The sequence below is a fragment of the Phoca vitulina genome, unplaced genomic scaffold (assembly GCF_004348235.1).
Source record: "Phoca vitulina isolate PV1807 unplaced genomic scaffold, GSC_HSeal_1.0 scaffold22, whole genome shotgun sequence".
Taxonomy (NCBI): Eukaryota; Metazoa; Chordata; class Mammalia; order Carnivora; family Phocidae; genus Phoca; species Phoca vitulina.
Window position 1 is genome coordinate 10,902,331 of NW_022589725.1, and position 26,893 is coordinate 10,929,223.

General features: G+C 46.7%; 2 protein-coding genes across 15 annotated transcripts in view; one reads left to right on the plus strand and one right to left on the minus strand.

Annotated features, from left to right (window-relative positions):
- NCOA6 (nuclear receptor coactivator 6) overlaps nt 1-15,839 on the plus strand; it is a 103,980-nt gene extending 88,141 nt beyond the window's left edge. For all 8 annotated transcript variants that reach the window (XM_032420174.1, XM_032420172.1, XM_032420171.1 and 5 more), the window contains 4 exons: nt 1,082-1,150; nt 3,988-4,024; nt 7,278-7,423; nt 15,274-15,839. In XM_032420174.1, the coding sequence (XP_032276065.1) occupies nt 1,082-1,150; nt 3,988-4,024; nt 7,278-7,423; nt 15,274-15,317 (296 nt within the window). In that variant the 3' untranslated portion in view covers nt 15,318-15,839. The remainder of the gene's footprint in view (nt 1-1,081; nt 1,151-3,987; nt 4,025-7,277; nt 7,424-15,273) is intronic.
- A 1,074-nt stretch (nt 15,840-16,913) lies between these two features.
- Nucleotides 16,914-25,927, minus strand: TP53INP2 (tumor protein p53 inducible nuclear protein 2). Of its 7 annotated transcripts, none has more exons than XM_032420183.1 (5): nt 25,701-25,927; nt 24,762-24,868; nt 21,487-21,659; nt 20,799-21,087; nt 16,914-20,272 (listed from the first exon to the last, which is right to left on the minus strand). In XM_032420183.1, exons 3-5 carry the CDS (start codon nt 21,608-21,610, stop codon nt 20,020-20,022), a joined length of 666 nt encoding a protein of 221 aa, XP_032276074.1. In that variant the 5' UTR covers nt 21,611-21,659; nt 24,762-24,868; nt 25,701-25,927; the 3' UTR covers nt 16,914-20,019. The 7 variants fall into 7 exon arrangements, with proteins under 7 accessions (XP_032276074.1, XP_032276075.1, XP_032276072.1 ...); XM_032420184.1 differs by lacking the exon at nt 25,701-25,927 and adding an exon at nt 25,439-25,690; XM_032420181.1 differs by lacking the exon at nt 25,701-25,927 and adding an exon at nt 25,377-25,690.
- Nucleotides 25,928-26,893: the final 966 nt, after the last annotated feature.

Consider the following 26,893-nt stretch of genomic DNA (forward strand, 5'->3'; position numbering starts at 1 on the left):
TAATACAAATGCATTACTGACTAGGCAGGTAGAGAAATCTACAAAATTCACAATTTCCACAATCGGGTAAAACTTACTGTTACAGAGTTTATCTAGGATGTTAGACTGAAATGTCAAGATGGGAGGACATAATCCTTGAGTGACTGTGGCATATCTATGCCCTTAATCTTTACTGTATGATCCGGGAAGCTCCCATTCTAGAGTACATTGCGTATCCTGTTCCATTCCTCTTCAAGGACCTAAGTACTCTCTGTCCTCCGAAGCATAATTCTGATGTTTATTCCCTCCATTGTGCCATCAGTTTTCTCAATCTAGAATTGATCCTTGCTTTTGATTCCCATAGCACTTTATACTTTATGAGGCTTCTTCATATAACATCCCAGTGCACTCCAGTGTACCACATGTGTGTATCTTATCTTTATACTGGACTGCGTTCCTGATGGGCAAAAATAATAATTGGTCTTGAAAGGTGCCTGGCACAGTGCCTTGCCCCTAATTAAGTTCTTGGTAACTGTTTGTTAGACAAGTAAATGACATATCAAATGATTTATTCATCAAGTATGAATTGAATATCTGCTTTATGACCATCACTCTTTGCCAGGTGCTGTAGAAAAGTATAAAAGAAATTGTATGATTGATTCATTTCAGGTCTCAAGGGCTGTGTGTAATCTTTACAGGGACGAGACAGTTTTTAAATGCTAAGGTGAATGGTATAATTGTTCCTCTGAAAGTGTTTGGGTTGCCTACTAAGGTATGCTTTGGAGTTTTTCAGAGTACTGGATAGAACATGCCCCTAAGAAGCAAAAATCGTGGGTGCTCTTGTCCTCCTGACCACCTCCTTCCTTGATCTTGGTACACACAAAAGGGAAAAACAAATACCCCTGCTGGTGGTCTATGTTACTGTGTGGTACAATAGCTAATTTTTTAAGTAAGTTTTGAAATGTCCTTTCAAGGCAGTTGAAATGCCCTCCAAGAGGATGTGTATTCAGCAGTTACTGAGCCCTTGATTCAGTCAGTGTTTTCTGTTTTGTTGAGAAAAGAAAGTAAAAGGCCTGTATTTTTTTTTTTTTCCTTACCTTAGCCCCTTCACCAAGTTTAGTCTCAAAGGAAACTCCAGCCACAATACTGCAGGGGTCTGTTGCCAGACCAGGTAAGGCATGCTTTGGAAAAACTCCGAATGGAATGGATTACATGTGAAGGAACTGCTTCTCCCCTCAGGATGCCAGGAAGTGGCTGAAAGTCTCTCACCTCCTGGCTTCAGAGCAGACTTCAGTTGAGCGGCAGAGCTTGTGACTATTTGAGGTTATTTTCCCTGGACCAGTTTGCTGTCTTATGCATTCCTGGTGTCAGCCAGGGAACTCAAGAAGGGCCTTGCACTGCCCATTGTCTGCCTGCCACCCAGCTATGGGTGGTTTCCATAGCACAGTTTGCCCTGTTCCATGACCCTGGCACCCATAGCTGGCAGCTGACTGACTGGCATATGGCAGCTCGCTGGGGTGGCAAGCGTTACTGCACTAAGCTAGTAATTGCACTTTCATGACAGGAGTGGAGGCTTGTTCTGAGAACCTCTGCTACAGTGAGGCAGCCATTCCCCAGGGAGTCAGTCATTCCAGTCATCTCTGGATGGCATTATGTTTCTTCCCATGACCAAGAAATTGCAAATAGCACTAGGGATGGTGTTTCTGGAAGATGGAGTCCATGGTAATCTGACAAATAATGGTTGTGGAATGCTGTGTCAGCTCTGAACGCACGAGGATCTTGATGGCAATAACAGCACTGCCTTCGTAGGCAGATAAATATGCCAAAGCAGAGAAATATCATAAATATGTTACAGTTTAGTCTTGCCTGGCCCTTTGTCACTGGAGGTATTGAGGGATACCAAAAAAAAAAATAAAAAAAGTATGACCTTTCCCAAGGAGGTTAGCATCTCATTTACAATACAGTTCACACTTGACAAAATTTGTAAGCAAAAAAATACTGCTGTGTTTAATTTTGTGGGCCTAAGCCATTGAAATTAAGGTATAACTTGTGATTTATTTTTAAGATTTTTTTTAAAGGCATCTCTATACCCCGTGTGGGGCTTGAACCCACAACCCTGAGATCAAGAGTCACATGCTCCACCCACTGAGCCAGCCAGGTGCCCTAACTTATGATTATTTTAAAATGGGCTTCAGGTGCTTTGTGCTATGCTATGTTCTGTTGCACACTCTGAGTAAAATCAGGCCTCTGAAATGAATGGATGAGCTAAAAACATTTCAGCCACCCAGATTCTTCCTTTGCTACCAACTGCCCACATGATTGTGCTAGGCACCTGAGAAGGGTGGGAGTGGAGCGAATTATTCACAGAAGGGCTTATAGTAAAATTCATTTTTGGTGAGGAAAGAAGCAACTAGAAAGAGGAAGGGAATTCCATTTCCTGCCCCAATTCTTTACTCCAGAAAAATATGTTTTATCATATCCTACATCTAAATCAGAATAATTGGCCGAAGAATCCTGTTCCTTTTAAAAGTTTTACTTAAATGAATCTCCTTAAAATGCCCCCAGAGTCACTAATTGCCTTCACCAAATTCCTTTGATCTGTACTTACATGAATTATCTGTGATAGTGTTAAAGTTCTCAGAAGCACTGAATTTTGTTTCAGATGAGCAAACTAATCAAAATTTTTATGTAATCAGCCTCCTTTGAGCTGTTTTCATTTTTGAGCACATGTTACCTGAGTTTGTTGTATGCTCCAGTGGAGCCAGCAAGGGAGCAGAGAGAGTACTCAGTGAGGTGGTATCTGTTTCATGTGGTGGGGTTTCCAAGGTTTATGGGTTAGATATGGGGAGCTAAGTAGCAAATGGGAAGCAGGGATTCCCTCATCTTGCATTGAAGATGAAAGGCTCCTCGCATTAAGGCTGTATCAACATGAGCATCAAAGCAATAATAATAATAGCTAATATTAAGTTATTACTAAGAGCCAGGTGCTGTACTAAATTTTTATATGTATTATTTCATTTAATCTTCTTAATTTTGAGGTGGGTAAAGTGATTGTCCCCTTTTTTTCAGATGAAGCATTGAGCACAGAGAGGTCAAGTAATTTGCTCAAGGTTACATGGCTAATCAGCAGTGGGGTCAGAATTTTAACCCATGCACTCTGACTTCACTGCCTTCAGGGAGGTTAACATGTAGTCAGTGGGGTAGATTAGGCATACACTGAGTCTGCAGTGCTAAATTTTCTAAAAGGGGGACAGGGACAGAGCTGTGGAAGTCCAGAAGCAGGAGAGATCGCTGCTATCTGGTGCATCAGAAAAGTCTTTTGGAAAGATGGAACTAAAAGCATATAATGGAGGAAGATGTTTTTCTGCTGAGGCTGAGAAAGAAGTGCCTGTTAAACCCATAGAGTGCTCATTTAAGTAAAACCCTGCTAGACAGATTACTGAGGTTTTCCTTTTGGAGGGCGTTTCTGGGAGGTTGAGGAAGAGAGGAACATAATGGAGTCTGTGGGTGTTATCTCAAAGCAAAGCAATCTGCCCTCTAAAGCTCAGTGAGGAAGTCCTTTGGAAGAGAATGCATCCTGAATAGATATTCAAGACATATTTGAAGGTTACTGTCTTTAAAAACAAGTGTCAAGAGGGTGGAGATATTTTAAGAATAAAAACAATCTCTTCTACATGAGAGGAAGAGGCTTATTTTACTAACCTAGTTATAGCTGGGTGAAATATGAACCAGGCAGTGTGAATTTAATTCTATTGATCCAAACAGGATTATTTCACAGTGTGGAGTAGAAGTAAAAATAGACCAAGTAAGTGTCTTATGCCCCAGACAACTGAGTTGTGTCCCTGCCAACTCTGTCTCTGTACCATGTAGGGTGAGAATCCTGTTGGACACAGAGACATGTTAGCCTAAATAGGGCATTCAGAATTCTCATAGACACCGTGCTTCTCCCAGTGGACATAGACAACAGGAGCTCCCACATCTCATTTCTGTCCTTTGTATTTTTCACAGAACTCGAGGCAAATGCTGCCATAGTCTCTGGACAAAGGTAAGATGATCATTCTGCAGACTCAGCATGAAAATGGCATAAGCCTCTTTGAAGGGTATCGGCTTTCTCATCCTTTAAACCTCTTTTCACCTTGGCCTTTTCCTTCACTCTTTGTACCAGTCTGTTTTCCCTACTAAAGCAGGGGAGCTGTCATGAGTCCTAACCCCTCAGAAGTAACATTTCTGTTAATAAAACTTGGTGGCTAAGTTTCTCCCTTTTTTGGTTGTTTTGAAAACTGAATGAGAGAACATGTTCAGCACTCACCATAGTGAGTAAATAGTAAATGTTCAGTATGTAGGAGCTGTTGCTATATTGTCATTAATAATAGTTCTTGCAACACCTTCTGAAGTACAGCTGTTTGTTCCTCCAAGCATAAGAGAGAGAACCAGGTGGGGTCTGACCCCAAAACTCAGGCTTTTTCTGTTATACTATAAGCCCCACGACCTAACAAAATGAAATACACCTGTGACTTCAACCTCATTAACCCCATGGAGAAAAGTATTATTATTTTTCAAAAGTCATTCCTTTTTTAGTGTACTAATACATTAGACGACATTTTAGAGAATCTATCATATTTGTACAACTTAGTTTGTAAAACATCTTCACAATCATTTTCTCATGTAATCCTCCTATCAGCCCTCTGAGGTGGTTATAATAGCCAACATTTATGTGAATGCATTCCATGCCGTGCACTGGGCTGCAAGCCCCCTAAGTGTATTATCTCATTTAATTTTCACAGTATCTATTAGGAAGGTAAATTCTGTCTCAAAGATAAGGAACCTAAAGCTCAGAGAAGTTAACTAAATTGCCCAAGACCACAGATTTAGTAAGTGGCTCTGACTCCAGAGCCCTCACACTTATGTATTGCAGCAGACAACATGGGGATTTATAGATCAGGAATCTGAAGCATAGAAAAAGTTAAATATCATGGCCAGTAAATATATAGGTAAGACTTGACCCCTGTTCTTCTGCCTCCAAACTCATTGATATTCTGACTACATCATTCTGCCTGTATTTTTATTTGGATTGGGCTAATACTTGAAATCATTTGCCTTTCTCAAGCATGCACCAACTGTGTGGCTATAGAAAGAAGATAATCACACCAAAAATATCCTGTGGGTGTTTGTTTCCAGAGCTGTCTGAGCACTGACCATATAAATACCAGGACAGTACTACTGTGGCTTTTGTTTTGCCAGAAGAAAGAGGCACCTCTATTAGGAATCTTTCTTCCTCAGAGGCTTTGACCATTTTCTGGGCTCCTAGCCAGAAAGCCATCTGTAACATCTCTAAAAGGATATGTAAATACCCCTTGACTTACAATTCCACCCCAGCTCCAGCCTCGCTGCTTCTTCACTTCCCTTGGCTTGTGGGGCAGTGGTTAGATATAAAACAAGGTAGCGAACAGTATGGCCAGATTTCCAGCCATAGTGCCACTAGTGAAGGATCCTCAGGCAGGAGTGAAAATGGAGGGGTTAGGGATAGTTGATAGGCCATGGTTCATGCCGCTAAGGAGCTCCTGATCTAGTGGAAGGCAGAAGATATTAAAAGAAAATACGCTGTACAATCTGATGGGTGCTCTAGAATGCCAGAGACAGATTGTGAACCAAAAAGACAGAAGAGACAACTTCACTTGGGAAGTGAGGTCATGGAAGACTTCCCGAAGAGGCATCCCTTTGACCAGCTTCTTTTGTTTTCTTTGTTGTACTACTTTTGTTTCAGTTCCATGCCTTATAAGCAAATTTAATCAGCTTTTTTTCCCTAATGATTTTGACATTCATTTTTTTGAACCATGAAAGCAGTAAAAAGTTTATTAAAGAAAATTTGGAATTCAGGTCAGAGAATTAAAAAGAAGAAAATTACCAGTAAACCAGTATTCCTGTGACTCAAACAATACTCACTATGTATATTTTAGTTCATCTTCCTCTACTTCTCTTGAGAGTATGTATACAGATAGGGAGTATTTTACATATAAATACTATATCTAATATTTATATAACCTGCTAGTTAGTGTTTTTTATATATAAGCACTATACATCATGCACACACACACATATGTATCTCACATTCATTTATATGTGGTTACATATATATACTCAACATGTATTATGATGAAAATGGGATTATACTATTCATAATATTGGTAACTTTTTTCCCACAATAATGTATCATAAACAGTTTTTATCATTAAATAAACTTACAACATGATTTTTCATGACTGAATATGGATGTGCCATGTTTTAGTTTTATAATCTATTGTAAAGTATTTAGGTCTTCTGTCTTCATTAGTATAAATAAAATGCTTTGACATCCTTGTGTGTAATTAGAGCGCTGTAAAAAGATTTGTTTCCTTAGGCACCTAGAAATGGAATTGCTGAGCCAGAGGATTACACCAGCGTTTCTCAGCCTTGGCGTTATTGACAGTTTGGATCAGATAATTCTTCACCAGGGCGGGGTGTTACACAGAAGAGCTGTCTTATGCATTATAGAATGTTCAGTGGCATGCCTGGCCTCTACCCAGAAGAAGCCAGTAGCATCCGTGCCTCAGTCAAGACAGTCATTTTAACAATCGGAAATGTCTCCAGACATTGCTAAATGTCTCCTGGGAGGCAAAATGCCCCTATTGAGAACTATTGGGTTATATAATTTATATCAGGAGTTTCTCTCCCCATACCCTTAGTAGTACTGCATATTACCAATTTTAAATCTCTGCATACTAAAAAAGGGGGATTGAGGTAGGGGCAATCAGTATACCCAATAGTATACTGTGAATATATCCTCATGTATATTCTATAATGTGACTTATAACATGCCATTATCTGACTATACCAGGCTCATAGGAAATGCCAGTATATATTCTTAATTTCCTAGATTTTTTTTATTTTTTTTTTCCTAGATTTTAGATACTATTACTTTTTGAAAGGGAATATTGTTATTTTAGAAAAATGGGTGAGGAAGTTTGGGAATTTTTGTTCCAAGTTCTTAATTTCTTACCTGTTTTTCCACAATTTCACCAGCAATATGCTTTAGTATTTTATTTTTACTAGTGTAACAAACTAGACTCACTCTTAAATTGTCAGTAATATAGAAGGTAATTGTGTTCATTGTCCCAGGATGGAATATTTTCTCTTCAGAATGACTGTATAGTTCCTAATCTCCTGCCTTACAAATGAAACTCTATCTGAAGAACCCTTTTTTTGTGTGTGACTTGATTCCCTCACCTCCTTGGAAACTTTGTGCTTCCCTTTGTCGGCAGTGAGCCCAAAGAGATCATTGAAAAGTCCAAAACCCCAAGCCGCAGAAACTCCCGAACTGAAGAGCCAACTGTGGCTTCTGAAAGTGTGGAAAATGGACATCGCAAGCGATCCTCTCGGCCTGCTTCAGCCTCCAGCTCTACTAAAGGTTAGCAGTGGGGTGTGGGTGCCATTGTGGGTCAGATAGAAGAATGGGATCTTTATCACCACAGCAGAGGACTTTGTTTTTCATCTTTGCTTCTATTACTTTGACTTCTACTATTTGTCCTTCCTTAGTTCGTTTACCTGTGTGTTTTCTGTGTGTGTACACAGCAGCAAGCACTGTTGGGGAAAAAAAAAGAACATAACAGGGCAGATTGATGCATGATCACCTGTTCAGATAGGGCCTCAATATAGCCCAGCCATTTCCCTGTGGTCAGCTCTCTTTCCCACTCCTCTGGCCTCTACTTTTCTCTCCTCTCTCTCAGCAGAGACTCTCACCCCTTCACAGAGAAAATAGAACTGCTTCAGCTCTTGCTACCAAGACATAAATCTACCAGGATCCTCCTTTGCTCCTACCATAATAGAGCAGCTGTCACTCCTCAAGTCTAAGGCCAGTTCCTCCACTTGCGCCTCTTTGATCCCATCTTCTCTGACCTTGTCAGGAACCTTACCAGTTTTCTCTCCTCTCTTGACTGATGTCTCCTTTTCGAATGCACGCTGTCCTTGACTTCTCTGACCTAGAGCTCTTGATATCGTTTTCTGCCTCTCTGACTTTTCCTTCTCAACCTCTGTATGCAGATATTAGATGTTGGCTTTCCTCATACTTCGATCCTGAGTCACCCTTTCTCTCCAACTCTTCTCTCCCTAACTGATCTCACTCATGCCCCACTTTCTTAGTTACAACTTTTCACAGACAACTCATGAATTTGTACTTCTAGTACAGACCTCTAGAAATCGTAGACAACTGCATGTACAACCTTAGCAGGACTTCAAATTCAGCATGTCTGATTTCACCCACAATGTCAGGTCATTTGCCAGTGTTCCCCACCTCAGGGAATGGCACCACCATCTGTCCATTGGGCACATCCTCCTTGGCACCTCTCCCTCATCCTCACATCTCTCATATCCATCACAGAAAGCCGCTGATTTTATCTCAGGTGACCCAAATTCATCCACTTTGCCCCATCTCCATTGCTACTCCAGCTTAAAACCCTTCAGTGATTTACATTGTAATTAGGATTAAAGTCTAAAAGCACCAACATGGACCCCAAGTTTCCATGTGGTCTGGCCCCTGTCAGCCTCTCCCAGCCTCATCTGAGTTCCCTCAGCAACTCAGACATGCCATTCTCATCCCTTGTCACAAGCCTGTGTGTATGTTACACCCATTGCAGGGAATGTGCTTCCCTCTTCCTTCTTCTCTTCTCCTCATGAACTTCCTACTGTTTTTACCTAGCTCCCTGGTCACTGCTATGAGAAATCATAGCACCATGTTCTCCTTCATAACATCACAGCTGTAACTTTATGTCTATTTATGTGATAGGTAATTAATCTGTGCACTCTGCAAGGGCAGGAGGTGTCTGGTTTTGCTCACCATTGTGTCCTTGGTACCTAGTATGGTGCCTCATGCAAAGAGGTATATAATCAGAAATTATTAGTAACCGTCTATCAGATATATATATATATATATATTTTTTTTTTTTTAAAGATTTTATTTATTTATTTGAGAGAGAGAGAGAGCGCAAGAGGGGGTAGGGTTAGAGGGAGAAGCAGACTCCCCGCCGAGCAGGGAGCCCGATGTGGGACTCGATCCCGGGACTCCGGGATCATGACCTGAGCCGAAGGCAGTCGCTTAACCAACTGAGCCACCCAGGCGCCCCTATCAGATATATATTTAGTACTTATACATGCCAGGCCCTGGGGAATATAAGAATGAAAAGACGGTCTCTGTCTTCATCATATCAGTTTTATGCCAGCCAGAAAGACTAATACCATGTGTTAAATGTTAAATGTTGTGATAGCAAAATTACATGGTACTGTAGGAGCATGTAGCTGGGATGCTTTGCTCCTCTGCCAAATCAGAGGCGGCTTTCTGGAGAAAATGATGTTTTAAGCTGAGACCTGAAGAATGAGGAGGCATTATGCAGGCTATGGGATTGAATGAAATATTCTAGGCAAAAGGTACCCAGATCTGAGGAAGGGTATGATACTTCATCTCCACAGGAAATGTGCTGAGCTTGAGCAGCTCACATTAGGCAAGAGCTGGGATCCTGGCCAAGTGCCTGATATCAGCAGCGGTGCTGAGAAACAGTCAAATACTGTTGGGATGCCAGCCTGAAGATGAGGGCAGGTTCTGATGCACCAACACCAGACACTGACCTGAGAGCTCAGCTGTCATTAGCAGGTTGTGCTTCTGGGCCAGAATTTCACGAATCCTCACAAGAGCCCCTGGGAGTAGGCCATGGGTCTACAGATCACAAATAGGTGGACGTATAGAAACTACTTTCTCTGAGCCCATCAGAGAGGAAGGGGTCTTTGTTCCTTCCCAGGTGTCCTGTATATACCACCGGCGGGGTCCTCTTTGGTGTCCCCACTTTGATGCAGAGAAGGAACCAGCTACTTTCTTCGTTCTCCCTGGAATCCTCTCCGAGGCAGAGATTTGTTTGGAAGGAAGCACTCCTTTCAGTAAATTGAATACTATTAGACCACCACAGGGAAGATTCCTGGAGTTCTGTGGGAAAACCTGCTTCCCCTCAATTCTTAGGCTGTCGAAATGGTGTGTAATTACCTTTAAAGCAGGAAACAAGTGGGGAAAAAAAAAAGGGCGGGAAACAAGTGTTGGCCTTTAGAGATGTCACGCACCAGATTTTTGGAAACTTCACCTGAGCCCAGACCCTCAAGATAATAAGGGTGTCATTTACAGTGTACCAGAAAGAATCAAAGGAGCAGCTGGGACAGTTAAGATACCCAAATTAGAGCCAGTCTGTAGAGAACTGCCAGCCAAGCAAAGATGGAAAGCTGGAACTTATTTTAGAAAGGGGAGGGGAATAGGCTTGTACACTTAAACTGGACATTGTCCCAAGGTGGTGGTAGTCATGTTGGAATGCCTGCCCCATCCCTGCTCTGAGGCTTAACAAGTGGCTTAGGAAAAGCCCTAATGACTTGAAAGCTTTGTGATTTTGCATGGAGGGGTGCCGGATAAGTGTCTCCTGAAAGGATGTCAGAGCTCTGGCCAAACCCCAGGAATCACAGTCATGTACAGATCTCCACTTCAGCCTCAAGCCCTCAGGCTGTCAGTTCTGAACTCCTAGAGTAAGTTAGGTTTTAAATCCAAAATGAGTGCTATCGCTGTTTTGATTTTTAAGGGTTAAAGCTCTTGGATCCAGATTATAGAATAAATATGCATTTTTATTTGCTATGCAATATGCTATGTTGTATCCAGAATTCTGAACCAAAGTCATAAAATAACTTTTTGTGATCATATTTGAACCCATACCCTGGGAATGATCATAAAATATCATGGTGGTTTCCAAAATCTATGCAACACCTGTTTGGAGACATAGTAGTGCTGGGTACCTGAAACATCTTTCTGCAGCATCAGTACTTCTTAAAGTTTTGAGGGGGAAAAAAGGTTTGCCTTTTTGCATTCATACAGTTTCGGTCATATATGCACAAACAAAATCAGAAACAGTCTGTTTTTCATGAGCATCTTGAAAGCTGAGAAATATGAGCAGTTTATAATGAGAAGTATTGGTACATTTGTATTGTCAGAGAACCAGTGACATTAACCATGCTCCTGCTGTGGGAACAGTTTGCTTACGTCATGCTGGCCAAGGCCTGCTGTACAGCCAGATTGGAGCAGGTGGGACAGATTATTTCTGGGCAAGTCCAGGGAGGCCCACATGGTTGATAGGTCACTCTCTAACCTGTTGTTTTGGTTTTGGTTGTTGGGTCCCCCCCACCCCACTTTTGATTACAGACACAAAAATTGGCTCCCACAAATCAGTGAGCTTTTTTTTAAAATTATACTTAATCAGGTGTGTTGTTATAAAATGCAAATGAGTAGTTCTACTTCCTGACATGATGTGTTCCCTATTAACACAGAAATGATTTGTCTCGTTTCCCTTATCAGTCTTTATTTACTCTTCTGTTCATAATAGGTTTTGTTATATTTTCTTTCATTTTTTTTTTTAAAGATTTTATTTATTCACTTGACAGAGATAGATACAGCGAGAGAGGGAACACAAGCAGGGGGAGTGGGAGAGGGAGAAGCAAGCTTCCCTCAGAGCGAGGAGCCCAATGCGGGGCTCGATCCCAGAACCCTGGGATCATGACCTGAGCCAAAGGCAGACGCCTAACGACTGAGCCACCCAGGCACCCCTTATGTTATATTTTCAACTGGGAAAAGAGATCAGTAGTTAAAAATGAAGTTTAATGCGTAAGTTTGAAACCAGGGAAAATATGCTAATATGAAGGAAGTTCAGAGCAACCTATAATCAGCAGCAGCTTTGGATGTCCTTGGAGTGCCATAAGATGCCTCTGACAGCAAAGTGGGGTGATAGCCCTACCGTACCCACAGCCTATGACTTGAGAAGCAACAATCTAAAAAAAAAAAAAATTAATCTTAAAATGGAAGTGTTACTGTGGAAATATAAATGAGCATGATATGGGAGAAAACTCTGAACAGTAACTGCCTGAAACTGCACTCTTGTAGCATCATCATTCAGAAACCAGTCATGAAAATTTTGAAAGGAGATTTCCAGAATTTCTTTTACAAAAAATAGAAATCTTGGCTAGAAGTAGTACAGTAAAAAAACATAATGAAGTGAACAAGGCCAAAGGTCATTTTCTAAAAATCCTTGAAAGGTAAAGGTAAACTCCAAATAACAGAAGATTTAATAGACCCTGTAGGTTTGGCCAAATTTACTTATGGTCAAAATGAGGCAACCAGGGGGGAGAAAATGCCCATATCAAATTATAAATGTAAATGTTCTCCAAGGATATATATGGATGGCCATCTGAAAGACTGTTATTGACCAAGTTCTTTACCATATAGTTGGTTCAAAATATTAATATAAATGGTGTTACTATTAGTCTTTGAACTACTTTTATATCTGTGAAGACATTAATTTGTAAAATCTTTGGTGGTTTAAAAAATAGGATTTTTCAACAATATATATAATTTTTATTTTAGTATTATGGTATTGGTTATGGGGTCTTGGGAGTGGGATTATGCACAGTCAGATAAGGTAGGCATTCTTTAGGAACAGACCTGATGTACACCCTGCATGTACCATCAGCCACTTCATTACTTCCCTAGAATTCCTTACCTTAAAGAGTTTACCTCTGGATTTTTTATTGTGTTCAGTAGAGTAGTAAAAGTGGTAATATTTTAGACGAAGTATAAAATTGAACTACAAAAACAAAAAAAAACTGACCTTTTTAGACATTTATAAAGACATCAAAAGTGACATTGCCCTGTGACCCAGATTGCCTAGGTTTATCCAGGGAAGGTGATAAAGAGACTTCAGTATCAGGTTGATGCAGTTTTTTTCCTTCATGGAAGTATAAAAGTACACCCTACACCATCTTTCCCACCACTAACCCTGGTATCTAAAAGATTATTTTTTTGCAGTTTCTAACACAAATCACTTCTTTACTCGTGGTCCCACTCATTGATTGGTCTGCAGAAGCAGAGTCAGTTTGCCAGATCATTGGGTGCTGTGAAGTAGTGACAGGTGGGAAAAGGCAAGGAAAGAGGAGGGGGAGGGAGAGCCTGAGGTTGCTTCTGCACCTTCCCCCTTCTCACCTATTTTCCCAGCCACATAGGTGTTTCTCAGACACACCACTCGATCCTTTATATCACAACAAAGGAGAAGCTCTCAAAGTTGGCCTAATTAACAGATATCTTTCTAAGGATGAACACTCAAGACACAACTCTTTAGGGGCGCCTGTGTGGCTCACTTGGTTGAGTGTCCGACTCTTGGTCTCAGCTCAGATCTTGATCTCAGGGTTGTGAGTTCAAGCCCTGCATTGGGCTCTGCACTGGGTGTGGAGCCTACTTAAAAAAAAAAAAAAAAAAGACACAACTCTGTATATTTTTATTCAAATGATAAATTTACTACAGTGAAAATGAAACTTGAGAGTTGGACTAGGGAGTTGATCATAGGGAACTTTGGGGTGTGTGAGACTCTTAGTTTATTTACACGGAATTAAAGAACAGCATTATCCGCATCCTGTCAGATAAACTGTCATCTGATTAGCAGAAGACTAAGGAGTAAATCAGAGAGAGACTGATTCTTCTACCACATGGCACAAGCAGCATGACCTTCCAGCAAGAAGATAGACATACTGAAATTTACACCAACAGAAGCCCAAAAATATTGCACTGGTCACTTCTTGGAAAGTCATTGAGACCTTCTTAGCAATTACTATAGCTAATAGTGACATTTTCGCTTTTTGCATCTACATCTTAAGTTTGGGCTTTCAAAATATGATACAAAAGAAAAAAAAAATTGCTTAGAACACTGAACCTAACATGCAACATCAGAAAATTTAGCCTAGTTTCCAGAAACCAATAAAATTGATTCATCTTACATAGTACTGTGGTAGAAAATATTTTCTCCTTGATAGGAAGTAATTTTAAAACGTTGATTTCATATTAAAGCCAAAAGATCTATGGAGCAGTATGAAGAATGAGAGTGAATTTTCAAGATCAATAGAAGATTTTTTGTTTAGAGATTTTATTTATTTGTCAGAGACAGAGAGAGTACAAGCAGGGGGAACAGTAGGCAGAGGGAGAGCGGGAGGGAGAAACAGACTCCGTGCTGAGCAAGAAGCCCGACCTGGGACTTGATCCCAGAACCCTGGGATCATGACCCGAGCCGAAGGAAGACACTTAACCGACTGAGCCAGCCGGGTGTCCCAAGATGAACAGAAGATTTTGAAGAAATGTTTACATTTGGAGAGCTTCAAGCTATTCATTGTACCCTCTGTAGAAGACTTTTGTGAGGAAGGTTTTCTTTTTTAAGGTTTATTTATTTATTTATTTTACAGAGAGAGTACAGGGGGGTGGAGGGGCAGAGGGAGAGGGAGAGAGAAACTCAAGCAGATCCCGTGCCGAGTGCGGAGCCAGACGTGGGGCTCTATCTCAAGACCCTGAGATCATGACCTGAGCCAAAACCAAGAATTGGACACTCAACTGACTGCACCACCCAGGTGCCCCATGTGGAAACATGGTTTAAATATGGAATAAGATTGAGATGATTGAAGACACTATGATAATACAAGAGGAAGTAAAGGAATTAAAACACGCTTGTTCCATTTATGCCACTGTTACTCCGTGTATAAGTCACTCAGTTCCCCACTCTTCCATGAAGCCTGCAGGCTCACCTGGGCTCAGAGCAGGCTGTGGCTTGCTCTAAATTGTTTCTATGCCTATATGTATCCACAGCCTTGCTATTCCTGGCTAGGCCACAATAGATACTTGTTGACCACAGGTCATGGTCATATTATTTAGAGACTTTGACTATAGTAAGGCAAAAAGAGTTACTGCAAAACAATGGCTTGACTCCAAAAGGGATCCAGAGGCTTTTTTTTTTTTTTTGCACTCTGGCACAATTTACCACTTGCTTGTAGCAAGACTCATTGATTTCTCACAAAAGCACTCCGTCTGTCATTTCACTGGGTGATAAGAACTGGTGATGGAGGTTGTAGGGCTAATTGCTCAGCTCAAGATGCTCCCCCTACCCTGCCACTTTTTCCAACTGTGTATGTGTGCTTCATCTCCCACTGCCTGTGTCAGACTTCCCCAGGAACCAGGCCCTAGTATACAGAGCCAGGACCTCTTCCCACAGAAGCCTGAGACCGTCTCCACTGAGTGCTCCTTTTGAGGCCCTTCGATTTATTCAGAGTCCAGTAGGGCCCCACTTAGACCAGCCCTACTTCTTGTGGACTGCCTAAACATCACTGCCATAAAGAGTTGCCTCAGCTGAGCATGTCCTTCCTTTCCCCCCACAGACATAACCAGCGTGGTGCAATCCAAGCGAAGAAAATCCAAGTAAACAAGCTGGACGGCGGCTTGATCCTTGTAAATGTGTGTGAATTTTACAAAAAGCAATTTTGAGCTGTGACTTTTTAAAATCCATTTCTGTACAGTTAGTCATTTTAATAATATGGCCCTTTTCCTAGTCCCTGCAACCTGTTTCATAAAGTGCAATGGGGAAAGCAGAGTTGTTGAACCCTTTTGGTGTTGCAAGATGAAGTTCGAAGTTTCTAAAATATTGCCATGTATTGAGAGGAGCTAATGCGATTATGTTATTAGTTTTCATATTTCCTAAGCAGCCTAGAGTACAGGGTGAGCATTTTTAGATCTTCTAATGATGTATTGTGCTGTGGAAGTTATGTGTGTGAATAGCAGTAGTGGGAGCAAAAGGAATCTTCTCATTTGGAAATGTTGTAAATAATTTTATTATATAGTGTTTTGGATGTATTTGTTGTAGAAATGGACCAGTGAATAAAGAGAATCTAAGGGTTTGTACAATGTGAAATACTGAATGTGTTAAATAAATGTCATTGTCCTAGAATATAAATGTATGTTATTGGTAAGGGATTATTGGGTGAGCATGCTTTCTTTGGACCATAAATGAGTAGGAACAGCTTCTTTGTAAATTAGAATCCCACCTTGTCCTTACTATACCTGCTTTGAAGAAACTAGCCCTTTTCAGCACTGTACCAGGCACTTTGATAAATGTTGGTCAAATTTGTTTTGGTTGCAAATAACAGAATCAACCTAGGATCAAAGACCACCCAGGATTTTCGAGGGACAGGAAGCCATCGGTAACCTAAGATGCACTTTTTCTCCACCTCATACATCTGTTTCTCCATGCACAGAGTGTTAACAGTCTCCTCCATTCAAGAGATAAGCCCAGACTGACTAGCCAGATTCTTTGTAACAGCATCAAGAATCGAGCCCACTTGAGGTCAGCTTTCCACCTTCAGTCCAATTCTATGGTTAGGTGAGGCAGCTCCCACATAAAAGGGGTCATTTTGTGTTATATACTTGATATACTTCAAAGATGCCCACTACTTTCTACCCTTTGGGTGCCCTATTTCTCATCTGTATCAGGCTTGGGGCTCGTTTCTCATCAACATGCCCAGGTTTTTCCCTTTCCTGGCTCAATTCCTACCTAAAAATTATAGTCTCCAAACCTGCTGCTTCTGCCCCCACCCTACTCCCAACCTTCAGGAGACTCTGATGCTTGGGGCTCTGTCCTTGGCTTGGTCTGGGCCTCAGCCTTCTGCTGTATCTTCTACAACTAGACACAGAGTCCGTCCCTTCCCCTGCAGTGTCTTCTTGCCCTTACCAGAACCTAATGCCTGAGACCAAAAGGATAAGTCAGTGACTCTATCATGCTCTCACTCTCATCTCTGTTTCAACTGTCTTTATATATGTCTTGGGTTATAAGGATCCTCTAAAAGTAGTTATTTATGAGTCAGACCCCAAAATTGTCTGGCTCTGTTCCCAACAAGCTTATCTTCTCTCTTCTTTCCATGTATGTATGACACACAACCAGAACCAAAGTCAGCCTAATAATAATCCCTGTGCCAATACTGTGCTTGAGATTGCAAAGTGCTCTACTCAGACAGAAAGCATAATGTGCTTTAAATAGATTTTTATTTTTCTTTATATTAATTTTTTTCTCCCATAGAGGAATAACATTAAAATCTAACAATCAGAATCCTGTTAAACACATACACAGGCATGCCACATGACTGGATCGAGGTGGTTGTGTCCTTGAGTCTGTCAGCATGTCACAACATGGTCAACCACAGTCTTCTCATTTCAGCCAGTCTCAACACAAAACGCCTATGAGGGATACACTCAACTTGTTGGTTCCATGTGGAACTAGGTGGCAAAGCAAAAGGGAAGATACAAGGGGCTCCGATGTGTCTGCATTCAGTCCCCTCACATAAAGCCACATGGATCTGAGAAGGCATCCAAGAGCTCTAGTGGGGTCCTTGTTGCATCTAAGACATTATAGGTCAGAACAAATTGATCAGGGTTCCAGGTGGGGGTCGGGGAGCAGGCATACCCCAAAACAGCAGCAAACTGCATTCATACACACATGGTACCCTGCTGGGGCCAAACTGGCAAAAGCTGGAAAGTGACAGCCAGCTTGAAGGGAGCACTCAGACATATTGAGGAATTACTATAAGTCACCCTTTGATGTCTTGGATCTGACTCTAGAAACGGGTCCCTCTGACATACTCAGTTTTGGCAAAGTGCTGGTAGTATTGACATTAATTAATACAAACTTCTCCACGGTCTCTGAAAACATCAGTCAAGACGGACTCTCTCACCCCCTCCTGTCTAAGGTTGCATAGGACTTTGTGAATTCAGGTTCCCTCATGTATTCAAGTTCTGTGGTTTAAGAAAAAGAAAATCCTGAAGCATGCTCAAGGTGAAAGGCACATACACAGTCAATACAGTATGACGAGGTCTGATGCTTCAGGAGTCAGACTAGCAGGAGACTTGAGTAGTGTTGGTGCTTAGAAATCTATACATACTCAAATGCTACAGAATCTACAGGAAACTACGAAAACACATGAGCCTTACCAGCCAGGTGGTGAGATTGCCGAGTTCTAGAACTACAGGAGCCTCCAGAAATATGTGTAAGGGAGAGGCCTTTTGAAATTTGAACCAAATGCCCTATAACTCACTCTTCTCCCCACCCGCCCCAGAAGGATCATGGGGACTGCCCAGGACTGAGCCTCTGCCCCAGCTGGCAGCAGAGGAGTAGGCAGGAAGAGTTCCAGGGAGCTGAAACTCCTCTCGGAAGTGCTGAAGACCCTAAGCTGGCTGTGAAGTGACCACGGGGTAGCTGGAAGAAGAAAAGCAACTAGGTTGTAACTGCAGGAGAACCTTGGCGAGAGGAGCAAGGTTGTCAACTACTGGGGCCCTAGTGGACTGGCATAGGGTCTTTGATCTGCCTTTACTGTAGATTTGGTTTACTCCGTTGGATAGGAGACCCCAACAGGAACTTCCTCTGTCCCCATCCCAGCAACCATGGGGCTACTACCCCCCTCGCTTATCCATATACCCAACCTGAGGCTTGGGGCTATAGGATCAGGGAGGGCAGCTGCCTTTACCCTCATGGGATTGCAGTTTTCCAACCAAGCCTCAGCTTGGTGGTGAGGCCAAGAAACCTGGAACTGGAGTGAGGGGGAAGACCTATGTTAGTATGTAACAGGAAATCTTAAAAGTTTCAAGGAAGAAAGAGCACACACTAGAAAAGGACAGTTAGAGGAAAAGGGAAGCAACTCGGGGTATCCCAAGAAGCTGTTGCTGGTGTCTGAGCCCAAAATTCACTCCCACTGCAAGAAGGACAACACTGTCTGCCTGTGTCCCCTCTTGTCTCACCCAGGGATTCTGGTTCCCTCCTCCAGTCACTTACTGGAGGAGAGGGCAAGGGGAACCACAGGGCACCCATTTCTCCCCATCAGACTAGGAAGGAAGAGCCTTGGGGGAGGAAATGTGAGGGCCCGACCCTGGGTAAGAACTATTTGGGGAATGGGCCAGTGGGGCTCCTGGCTTCCTATCCAGGAGTGTTTATGAGTCATCCTAGGCAGTGTGTGAAATACAAGGCCAGAGGCAACATGAAGGCTGAGCTGTCCTTCTTGGGATGGCTTCACCCCACAGCTTGTCCTCCCCAGCATCATTCTCCTGCATTCTTACTCTGGGGTGTGCACTTTCCCTGCCTACAAGCCCTCTGGCCTGCATCTCTCCTAAACTAGTTCTAGCACCTTGGGCATGTGAACAGATGGCCAGGATGGCAGGGTCTTGCCCAGCCTCTACTCCTGGGGTGACATGTTGGGGATAGGGCAACAAGGTACTAAGCCCTTCAGACTCGGGTGTGCAGAGGGGTGGATTTCTAAAGAGATTTGGGAAGTGGGATTATAGGCAAGGGAAGTGGGGGCAGACTTCAGGCTCAAGCCCAAGAGGAGGGCTTGGCCTCTCTGAGCAAGCACAGTACCAGTTCCCATGGTGCCCTGTTCCCTACAGCTTCTTAACCTGTATGTCCTATGTTTCCAGTAGGCTGCCTCTTTCCCTCAGTTCCCTCCACCTTCTCCCTCTAACTCACATCTCACAGTCCTGTTCTACATACTTTACCTTTCCAGGCCTAAACAACTCCGAGGGGAGAGGGAAGGAGGAGACTAAAGGCAGAACCCTTTGGCCTCAGCGCCCACTCCCCCATCCATTTGGGAGGGAATTACTGGGAATGAATAAGGGAGCAGGAGTGAGCGTAGTGCCAAACATGAGAATGGGTGAGGCTTGTAAAATGGGACTTGAAGGCGGGGAAAGAGCTAGATGTGGGAGAAGAGATTAGTGGAACAAGAAGTGGGCCAGAGGTACAGGACCGGAGGGCAAGGATGAAGGGGAATGTCAAGGCAGAGATGGGGACAGGGACCAGAGAAGGAGGGAAAGATGGAGTGTCAAGGGGGAAGGAAATGGAGGATTAGATGCCAGGCTTGGGGTCGGAGGGTGAAGGACAGGAGGGGGTTCAGAGGCAGATCAGAGGATCAGAGGTGGGAAAATCGAGGCGGGGAGGGGGGCTAGCACCCCACCTCACTTGAGGAGGAGGGAGGTTGTAGTGTCCCACCCAGGTGGGCTACGGGCGCTCCTCGAGCAACACACTGGCTGCGGCGGAGGGGCCCGACAGGGTCAGAAGTCGGCGAGGGGTCTGCGGTTCGGCCGGAGGACCCTCAGTAGTTGAACTGGCGCTGGCACGGCTGGTAGACGAAGCTGCCCTGGTGCTTGGGCCGCCGCGAACGGCTCTCGCGGGCGCGGTTCTGCCGCTGCACCACCTTGGCGCTCAGCGCGTGGCGCTCCGCCCGCTGTCGGGCCCGCTGCAGCCGCCGCGCCTGGCCCGCCTTCTCCAGTAGAGCAGCCCGCGCCGGCCCACGGGCGGCGGCGTGGTGCAGGACCCGGGGCTCGCGGCGGGCGGGCGCCAACTCCCTGCGGGGACAGAGCAGGGCTCGGTCAGGGCCGGACACTCCGCCCACCCAGTCCCCGCACCCTCGCCCTGGCGCAGTGCTGTCTCTGCTCTTAGCAGGGCGCCCAGTGCCCTTCTAGTGGGTCCCAACCCTTCTTCCGAGCCAGCCTGGAGATGCCTCCTCCGTTCTAACCCCTGCAACAGGTAAACCGGACTCCAGGGAAGGCTCGGCTCCCAACTCCAATTCGGTTCTAACCTTCCGACCCAGCCTCTGAAAACCCCACCCCTTCGGCGCTCCGCCTAGCCCCTCCGCCAAACCCGCCCCAAGCCTCCCAGCTCTCTCTCTCCCAGGCCCCGCCCGGGCCACGAAGCCAGGCCTCGCCCTCTCTTAAAGCTCCGCCCCTTTCCCCTCAGGCCCGCTCCGAGCCTTGTCCCCGCCCCCGGCCACGAAGACACGCCTCTAAAGGCTCCGCCCCTTCCGTGCGGGGCGGGCTCCTGGGCTTGCTCCCCGGTCTCCAGGTCTCCAGGCCACGTCCCCGGCCCGCTCACCCTTCGCTAAGGTCGCCGTCAGGCAGGGCAGCGTCGGGGTGCGGGGAGGGGGGCCCAGGCTCCAGCACTATGGTGCTACCGGTGACGTAAACGGACATGCTGGGGTGCTCGATGAGGAGATCCTCCAGGGGGCTGCTCTGGAGGCGGGCGGGCCCGAGTCCGGGCCCCTCTGCAGTAAAACAGGCGGGAGGGGTAACAAACCAGCTCTCGTCCATCAAGGAGGGCGCGGGCGGGGGGCGGCCCGCGGGGGCAGGGGCGGCCCCGGGGCTGGGTGGAGCCGCGTAGCTGTCTACGGGGCGCGGGAGGGGGAGCCATGCGGAGGAGGGGGCGCAGCGGGGAGGGACACACACACACACCGGACACAGTGGGGCGGGGAGAGAAAGGGCATCATTAGTCAGACCCGCAGCCCCGCCCGCCGCGCCCACGGGGCACCCACGGGCCAGGAGTCTCGACTGGCTGCCCTAGGGCACGTGAGGTGTGGGCCCCAACGCTGCGCTGCCAGGAGACGGCCCGGGCCTTGCGTGGGATGGGGCCCTGTTGCCTTCAGTGTCACTGCCTCGGCCCCGTTTGCCCAGTAGGCCGGGGAAACTCCCCAGTGCCTTAGCAGCTCCCTTCCCCTCCGCTGCTCGGCCGCTTGCCCTTTCACAGGCCCAGGAATCAGAGTCCGGGCCCCCGACCCAGGCCTCACCCGGCAGATCAATGATGAGCCAGCCGTCCACTTCATCCTCCTCGGAGACCAAGGCTAGGGGGCATTCCGGGTCCTCGGGGGGAGGGGGCGTACTGAAGAAGAGGCTGGTGAGGCGCTGGAACATGGCCGGGGATGGAACGGCCTCGGGGGGCGTCCTACGGCAGTGTAGAAACCTGCGAGGTGCGGAGGAGGAGTCAGAGTCCCCACCGACTTTAGTCACTACCCCTGACTCCGGGCTGGGGATCCCACCCCCAGCCCCCAGAGCGCAGTGAGAGTACGACAGGGATGTGTGGGGAAGCTCTGCGGTGTGTGCTCGATCTGGTAAGTCCGTCTGCTTTCAGGCTTTTTCTATTTTCTCTGTGACCTTAGGAAGTTATTTAACTTCTCTGTGCTTTAGTTTTCTCATCTGCCAAATGCCAATGATAAAACACCTTCCTCTGGGCCCTTACAAGAATTACATGAGCTAATAAATAGTATCCTCCTCTGGGCTCCATTAAGAATTAAATGAACCAAACACAAAGTGCTTAGAGCCATACTCGGGCACAGAGTAAGCATTCAATAAACAAATCAATTAGTTATTAATACTACTGCATGCTCTAGGGACATGGAAGGAGTGATATATATATGACCAGATTCTATCAGGAAAGGTCTCCTGAGGGTTGGACATCCAAGCTGGACCCTGAAGTTCTCCAAGCAATGAAGAAACTGTCCAATATTGTGATTACTTATTATCATCATCATAATATAGCTAACATTCATGTGCTAGGTACTGTACTAAGCACTTTACCTATATCACCATCGGTACTTCTCACAACTCTAGGAGGTGGGTCTAATTATTATCCCTCTCTTACAGGTGAAGAAACTGAGGCTCAAGAAGATAAGGTAACTTGCACAAAGTCTCACAGCTAATAAGACACAGAGGTTGGATTTAAACCCATGCTATCAGATTCCAGAGGCAGCACCCATAATCACTATACTCCCTTGCCTTTGCTGGATTAGACATTAGTCTAGATTAGGCGTTTTTAACTTGGTGGCCAAGGTATTTTTCTGGGAAGAAGTTTTCATCATGATTTCCTAGCATCACTCCTTGACCCCAAATACTAAGAACCACTACTTGAGCCTGTATGGCTTGAAAAGTGCTAGCTGGCAGAAATCCCACAGAACCGCCACCATGTGATTGTACAGCTCTCATTTGTGTCTGTCAGACAAGGTTCTAAGATCCTGTTCCCTTGGGCCCTCCCCCCCTCACCCTCTATACCTAAACTCCTGCTCAAGGGCAGCATTCTTGGCTAGGGGGAAGATCAGGTTGCCTGGCCCCAGAGAAACAGCAGGTCAGTGGGAGGTGATGATGAAGGGTGGGCCTGTCAGACCCCAGGAGCCCTTAAGGATGAGCACTGAGGGTTGGACCAGGACCCAACCCCTCAAATCAGTCCTTCCCTGGATGAAAATGAGGAAGGAGACCCCCTGGTCCAGGAATGGAGACACCAAGGAGGTGGCTATAGATCTGCCCTTCTCCCCACTTCAGCCTACCTTAGGACTAGGCCTGGCTAGGAGTCCCCTGGATGTCCCAAAACCTGTGCCTCCACATCTGTCCCCTGAAGATGGTCAACCATTTTGCTACTGAGACACTTGTCACCTTCCTCTAGGGATGATTCCACACTTCCTGTAGAACTTCCTGGGGGTATGTCCACTTTTCCATTCCCTGGAGGCATTCTACACTTATTGCTAACCCACCTGAGGTTTTGGGGTTTTTTTTTTTAAAGATTTTTCTTATTTATTTGTCAGAGAGAGAGAGCACAAGCACGGGGAGCGGCAGGCAGAGGGAGAAGCAGGCTCCCCGCTGAGCAAGGAGCCTGGTGCGTGACTTGATCCCAGGACCCCGGGATCATGACCTGAGCCAAAGGCAGACGCTTAACTGACTGAGCCACCCAGGCATCCCCCACCTGAGGTATTTTTATGCTTGTTGCTACCTCTCCCATTCCCTGGGTATGTTTTCACACTTGCCACCAGAATTATTCCAACCTCTATAAACTGAGACTATTTCCGCATTTGCAGACCCACAGTGGGCTCCAGAAGGAAAGTGTTCCCTGGGTGCTGGCTTCTCTGGTGGGAGATCTACAGAGATTATAAAAGGTTGGGCACCCCCAACTAGGGTCTGCCCAGCACAAGCCACATATCCCAACCCATCTGTTAGCCATAGGGAGTTAGTGACTCAGTTACCAAAAATCCAGAAAGTTTGGCCCCTCCTGAAGGAAGGGAAGATTGGAGCCTTGATGAGACACACCCTCCTTGCAACAACCTACTACTTCAGTGAGAAGATGAAAGGGAAGTTAAGAACTGTTGCAGGCCCATCATATTCACCTGGCCCATTTTACAACCTGAGAATCCGAGGAAATAAGTCTATCCAAAGACATAGAGCTAGATGGTGGCCAGGCAGGTGTAGCCCCAGGTCATGAAACATCCAGTCCAGAGTATACACAATCAGGAAAGCCTCAGCAAACAAGCCCCAAAATGTAATAATGCAGGAGCGATAGGGAGGTCAGAGAGGAGTCAGAACTCAGCGAGTCACTTCTCATCTCAGAACCCCTCTGTCCAGCTGTAAAAGGGCTTGGAGTTCCTGACACCAAGATTCACCACGCATTTACCAGAGCACCCACTGTGCAGCAGAACCTGCCATGGGTCTCCTGTAATGACACACAGATCAAGGTAAAGGCGGCCGGGGCGGGGGGGGGGGGGGGGGGAGCTCCCTGCCTGAAGTCACACGGCAATTAAGTGACAGAGCCAAGAGGGATAGCGCACCAGCCAGCCAGTGCCCGCCCCCTCTCATGACCACTAGGGGAGCCTCCCGGATTTTCTTTCCCATCTTTGCCAGCTTCCTGATTCTCACATTCCCAGCCCTGCTCCAGGGGGAACCATTCCCTTTAATAACTACAGCAGCTGTGCCCAGAATAGCACTTGAGCTCCAAGCCATCTCTACCCCACCCCATCCTTTAGCAAAGCGGGCTGGGGTGGGACTCTGGGCCCAGTCTCTGGGCCCATCCACTTGGAAAGCCAGAAGCTCTCCTTCTCCTACTCGTTTCTCCTGCTCCTCTCTGTGAGCAGAGAGAGGGGCAGCACAACCCTACTCCTCACCAGCACTAGGCCGGGTCATGTCCTTCTTAGCAGACAATGCTGGGGGTTGGGAAGGTAAGAAAGGGCCAAACAGAGGCAACTCTCACCCTCCATCCCACCCCAACGTCAGTCCTGGAGACACCCTGATGCAGCCAATGACTCACCTTTCTGTGGTCCAAAGAGCTGGGAGGCAGTGATATTGGGCTCTGGGACTCCAAGGTACAGAGTGAGGGTCAAGGCCACAAAAGGGGACCCCGTCTCCAGAGACCTCCTGGAAAAAGATCCAGGAATGAGGGGACCTAAGAGCCCCATCGAATTTGGATGGTACTGAGCCTAAGGTAGTCAGTCCCCAGTGTTAGGAGGATGTGTAACTTGTTACTTGTACTGAGTTCCTAGGAGGCATGTGCCGTGGCTAATGCATCTGTCATTCACTCAGTAGTCATGACTCTAATTGGCTTCATGACCTCGGGTAAGCAACTTCCCCTCTCCGGGCCTCAGTTTCCCCTTCCATGAAATAGAGTCTAAGACCCCTTGTTTGGGGGCTGGGAGTGACATCAGCTAAAGCGCGGCGCACAGCAGTGAGATGTTACGGTAGTCCCGGGGTGCAGAGCTTGGAGCTGGAGAGAGGGTATTCCGCCATCTGGCGCCGCCCCAACGACCTAGAGCTGGAGCTCTGGCTGCCCCTGAACTCCTGAGGACCACCCGCCCCCCAGCCTAGACCCAGCAGCGCCTCCCGAACCCAAGGAGAAAGTAGGGGATCGGAGGCCTGACCCCAACACCTGGGTTAGCCTAGGAAACTGCCGAGGCCCCTCCGGTCCTGCTGCCTTTCAGCGTCCCTCACCCGCGGGCCCAGCCCCGACCCAGCGCCTACTGGGTCACGGGAGGACAGGCGACCCGAGCCGGGGGGCGGTGCCGGCCTTGGTGACGTCTCAATGTCATATGCAAATAGGGGGACGTCACGGTCTACCGGCGTGCGGCAGCCAATCGGGAGATGGGAATGCAGCCCGGCGGCCGCGGGCGGAAACAAAGACCCGGGAGCAGGGACCGCGGGGCGTGTCTCCGGACGCAGGACCCCCCCTGGGCCGAAGCCGGTCGGGACTCACCTGGGGGAGGGAGCGGTGAGGCGGGCGGGGGGCTCTGAGGTAGGTGTGCGGCGGAGCGTCCGGGCGTCGGCGCTGATCACAGGCCGGGCTGCATCGCGGGGGCTGGACCGGGAGGCCGCGGGGCTCCGGCTCGGAAGCTCGCAGCTGCTGCGCTCGCCCGCGGGGCTTTGAGACTGTGCGGCCGCTGCCGGGCTCACTGCACAAATTGGAAAGTTCTAACAGCTGATTGTGACGTCACAAAGGGGCCCGCCCGCCTCGCGTCACCGGCCGGCGGTGCAGTGGCCAATCCCAGGCTGCGGATACTCGCACCCCATCCCCCTCCACGATTCGCTGGCTAGTGGATCCTGTCCGGGAGCCGGACTCCGAGCCTCGGGGGGGCCTCCCGGAGAGGCCACTGGTGCAAGCTTCGACTCCTTGCCGCAGGGCGACCCACGGACCTCTTAATGAGGAGGGTCCCCACTCCCTACGAGATCCCCATCTTCCTGCATTCCGTCCATACATCGCAGCGCCCTCACCCAGCCCACTGTCCCCCGTATCCTTTCGCCGGCATCCTCTATCCTTGTCCCCCAATCTGTACCCTTTTGTCAACTCCACACCACGTCCGTGCACCTGCATTCTCCCCACCAACCTTCTCCCAGCTCTCCCTCCCTCTTCTGTCTCAACTCCTCACCCCTACACATTCTCTGCTTTCCCACTGTTTTTCCTCAGCTGGGCAGGCATGAGAGAGGTGGAGGACATCCCCTTCCCTGGTTCCAGGGGAGCACCCGGCAGTGTAGAGGAATTGGCGAGGCTGACGGGAAATTTTGCCGAGTAGGACTCGGAGAGGAATCGTCCTGGGCTGAATAGCTCATCTAGAGACGGCTCTGTACTGGAGCGTTCATACTTTAATCCATATTGCTACCAGGGCTGGACAGAAAAGTGACAGGACAAGGATTATTTGTTCCGATTTACACAAGGGGAAACTTAGGCTCACACATCTCACTGTCAGTATGTGGATTCATTTTCTTTCTTTTTTTTTTTTTTTTTAAAGATTTTATTTATTTGACAGAGAGAGAGACACAGCGAGAGAGGGAACACAAGCAGGGGGAGTGGGAGAGGGAGAAGCAGGCTTCCCGCGGAGCAGGGAGCCCGATGCGGGGCTCGATCCCAGGACCCTGGGATCATGACCTGCCTTCGGCTCAGGTCATGATCCC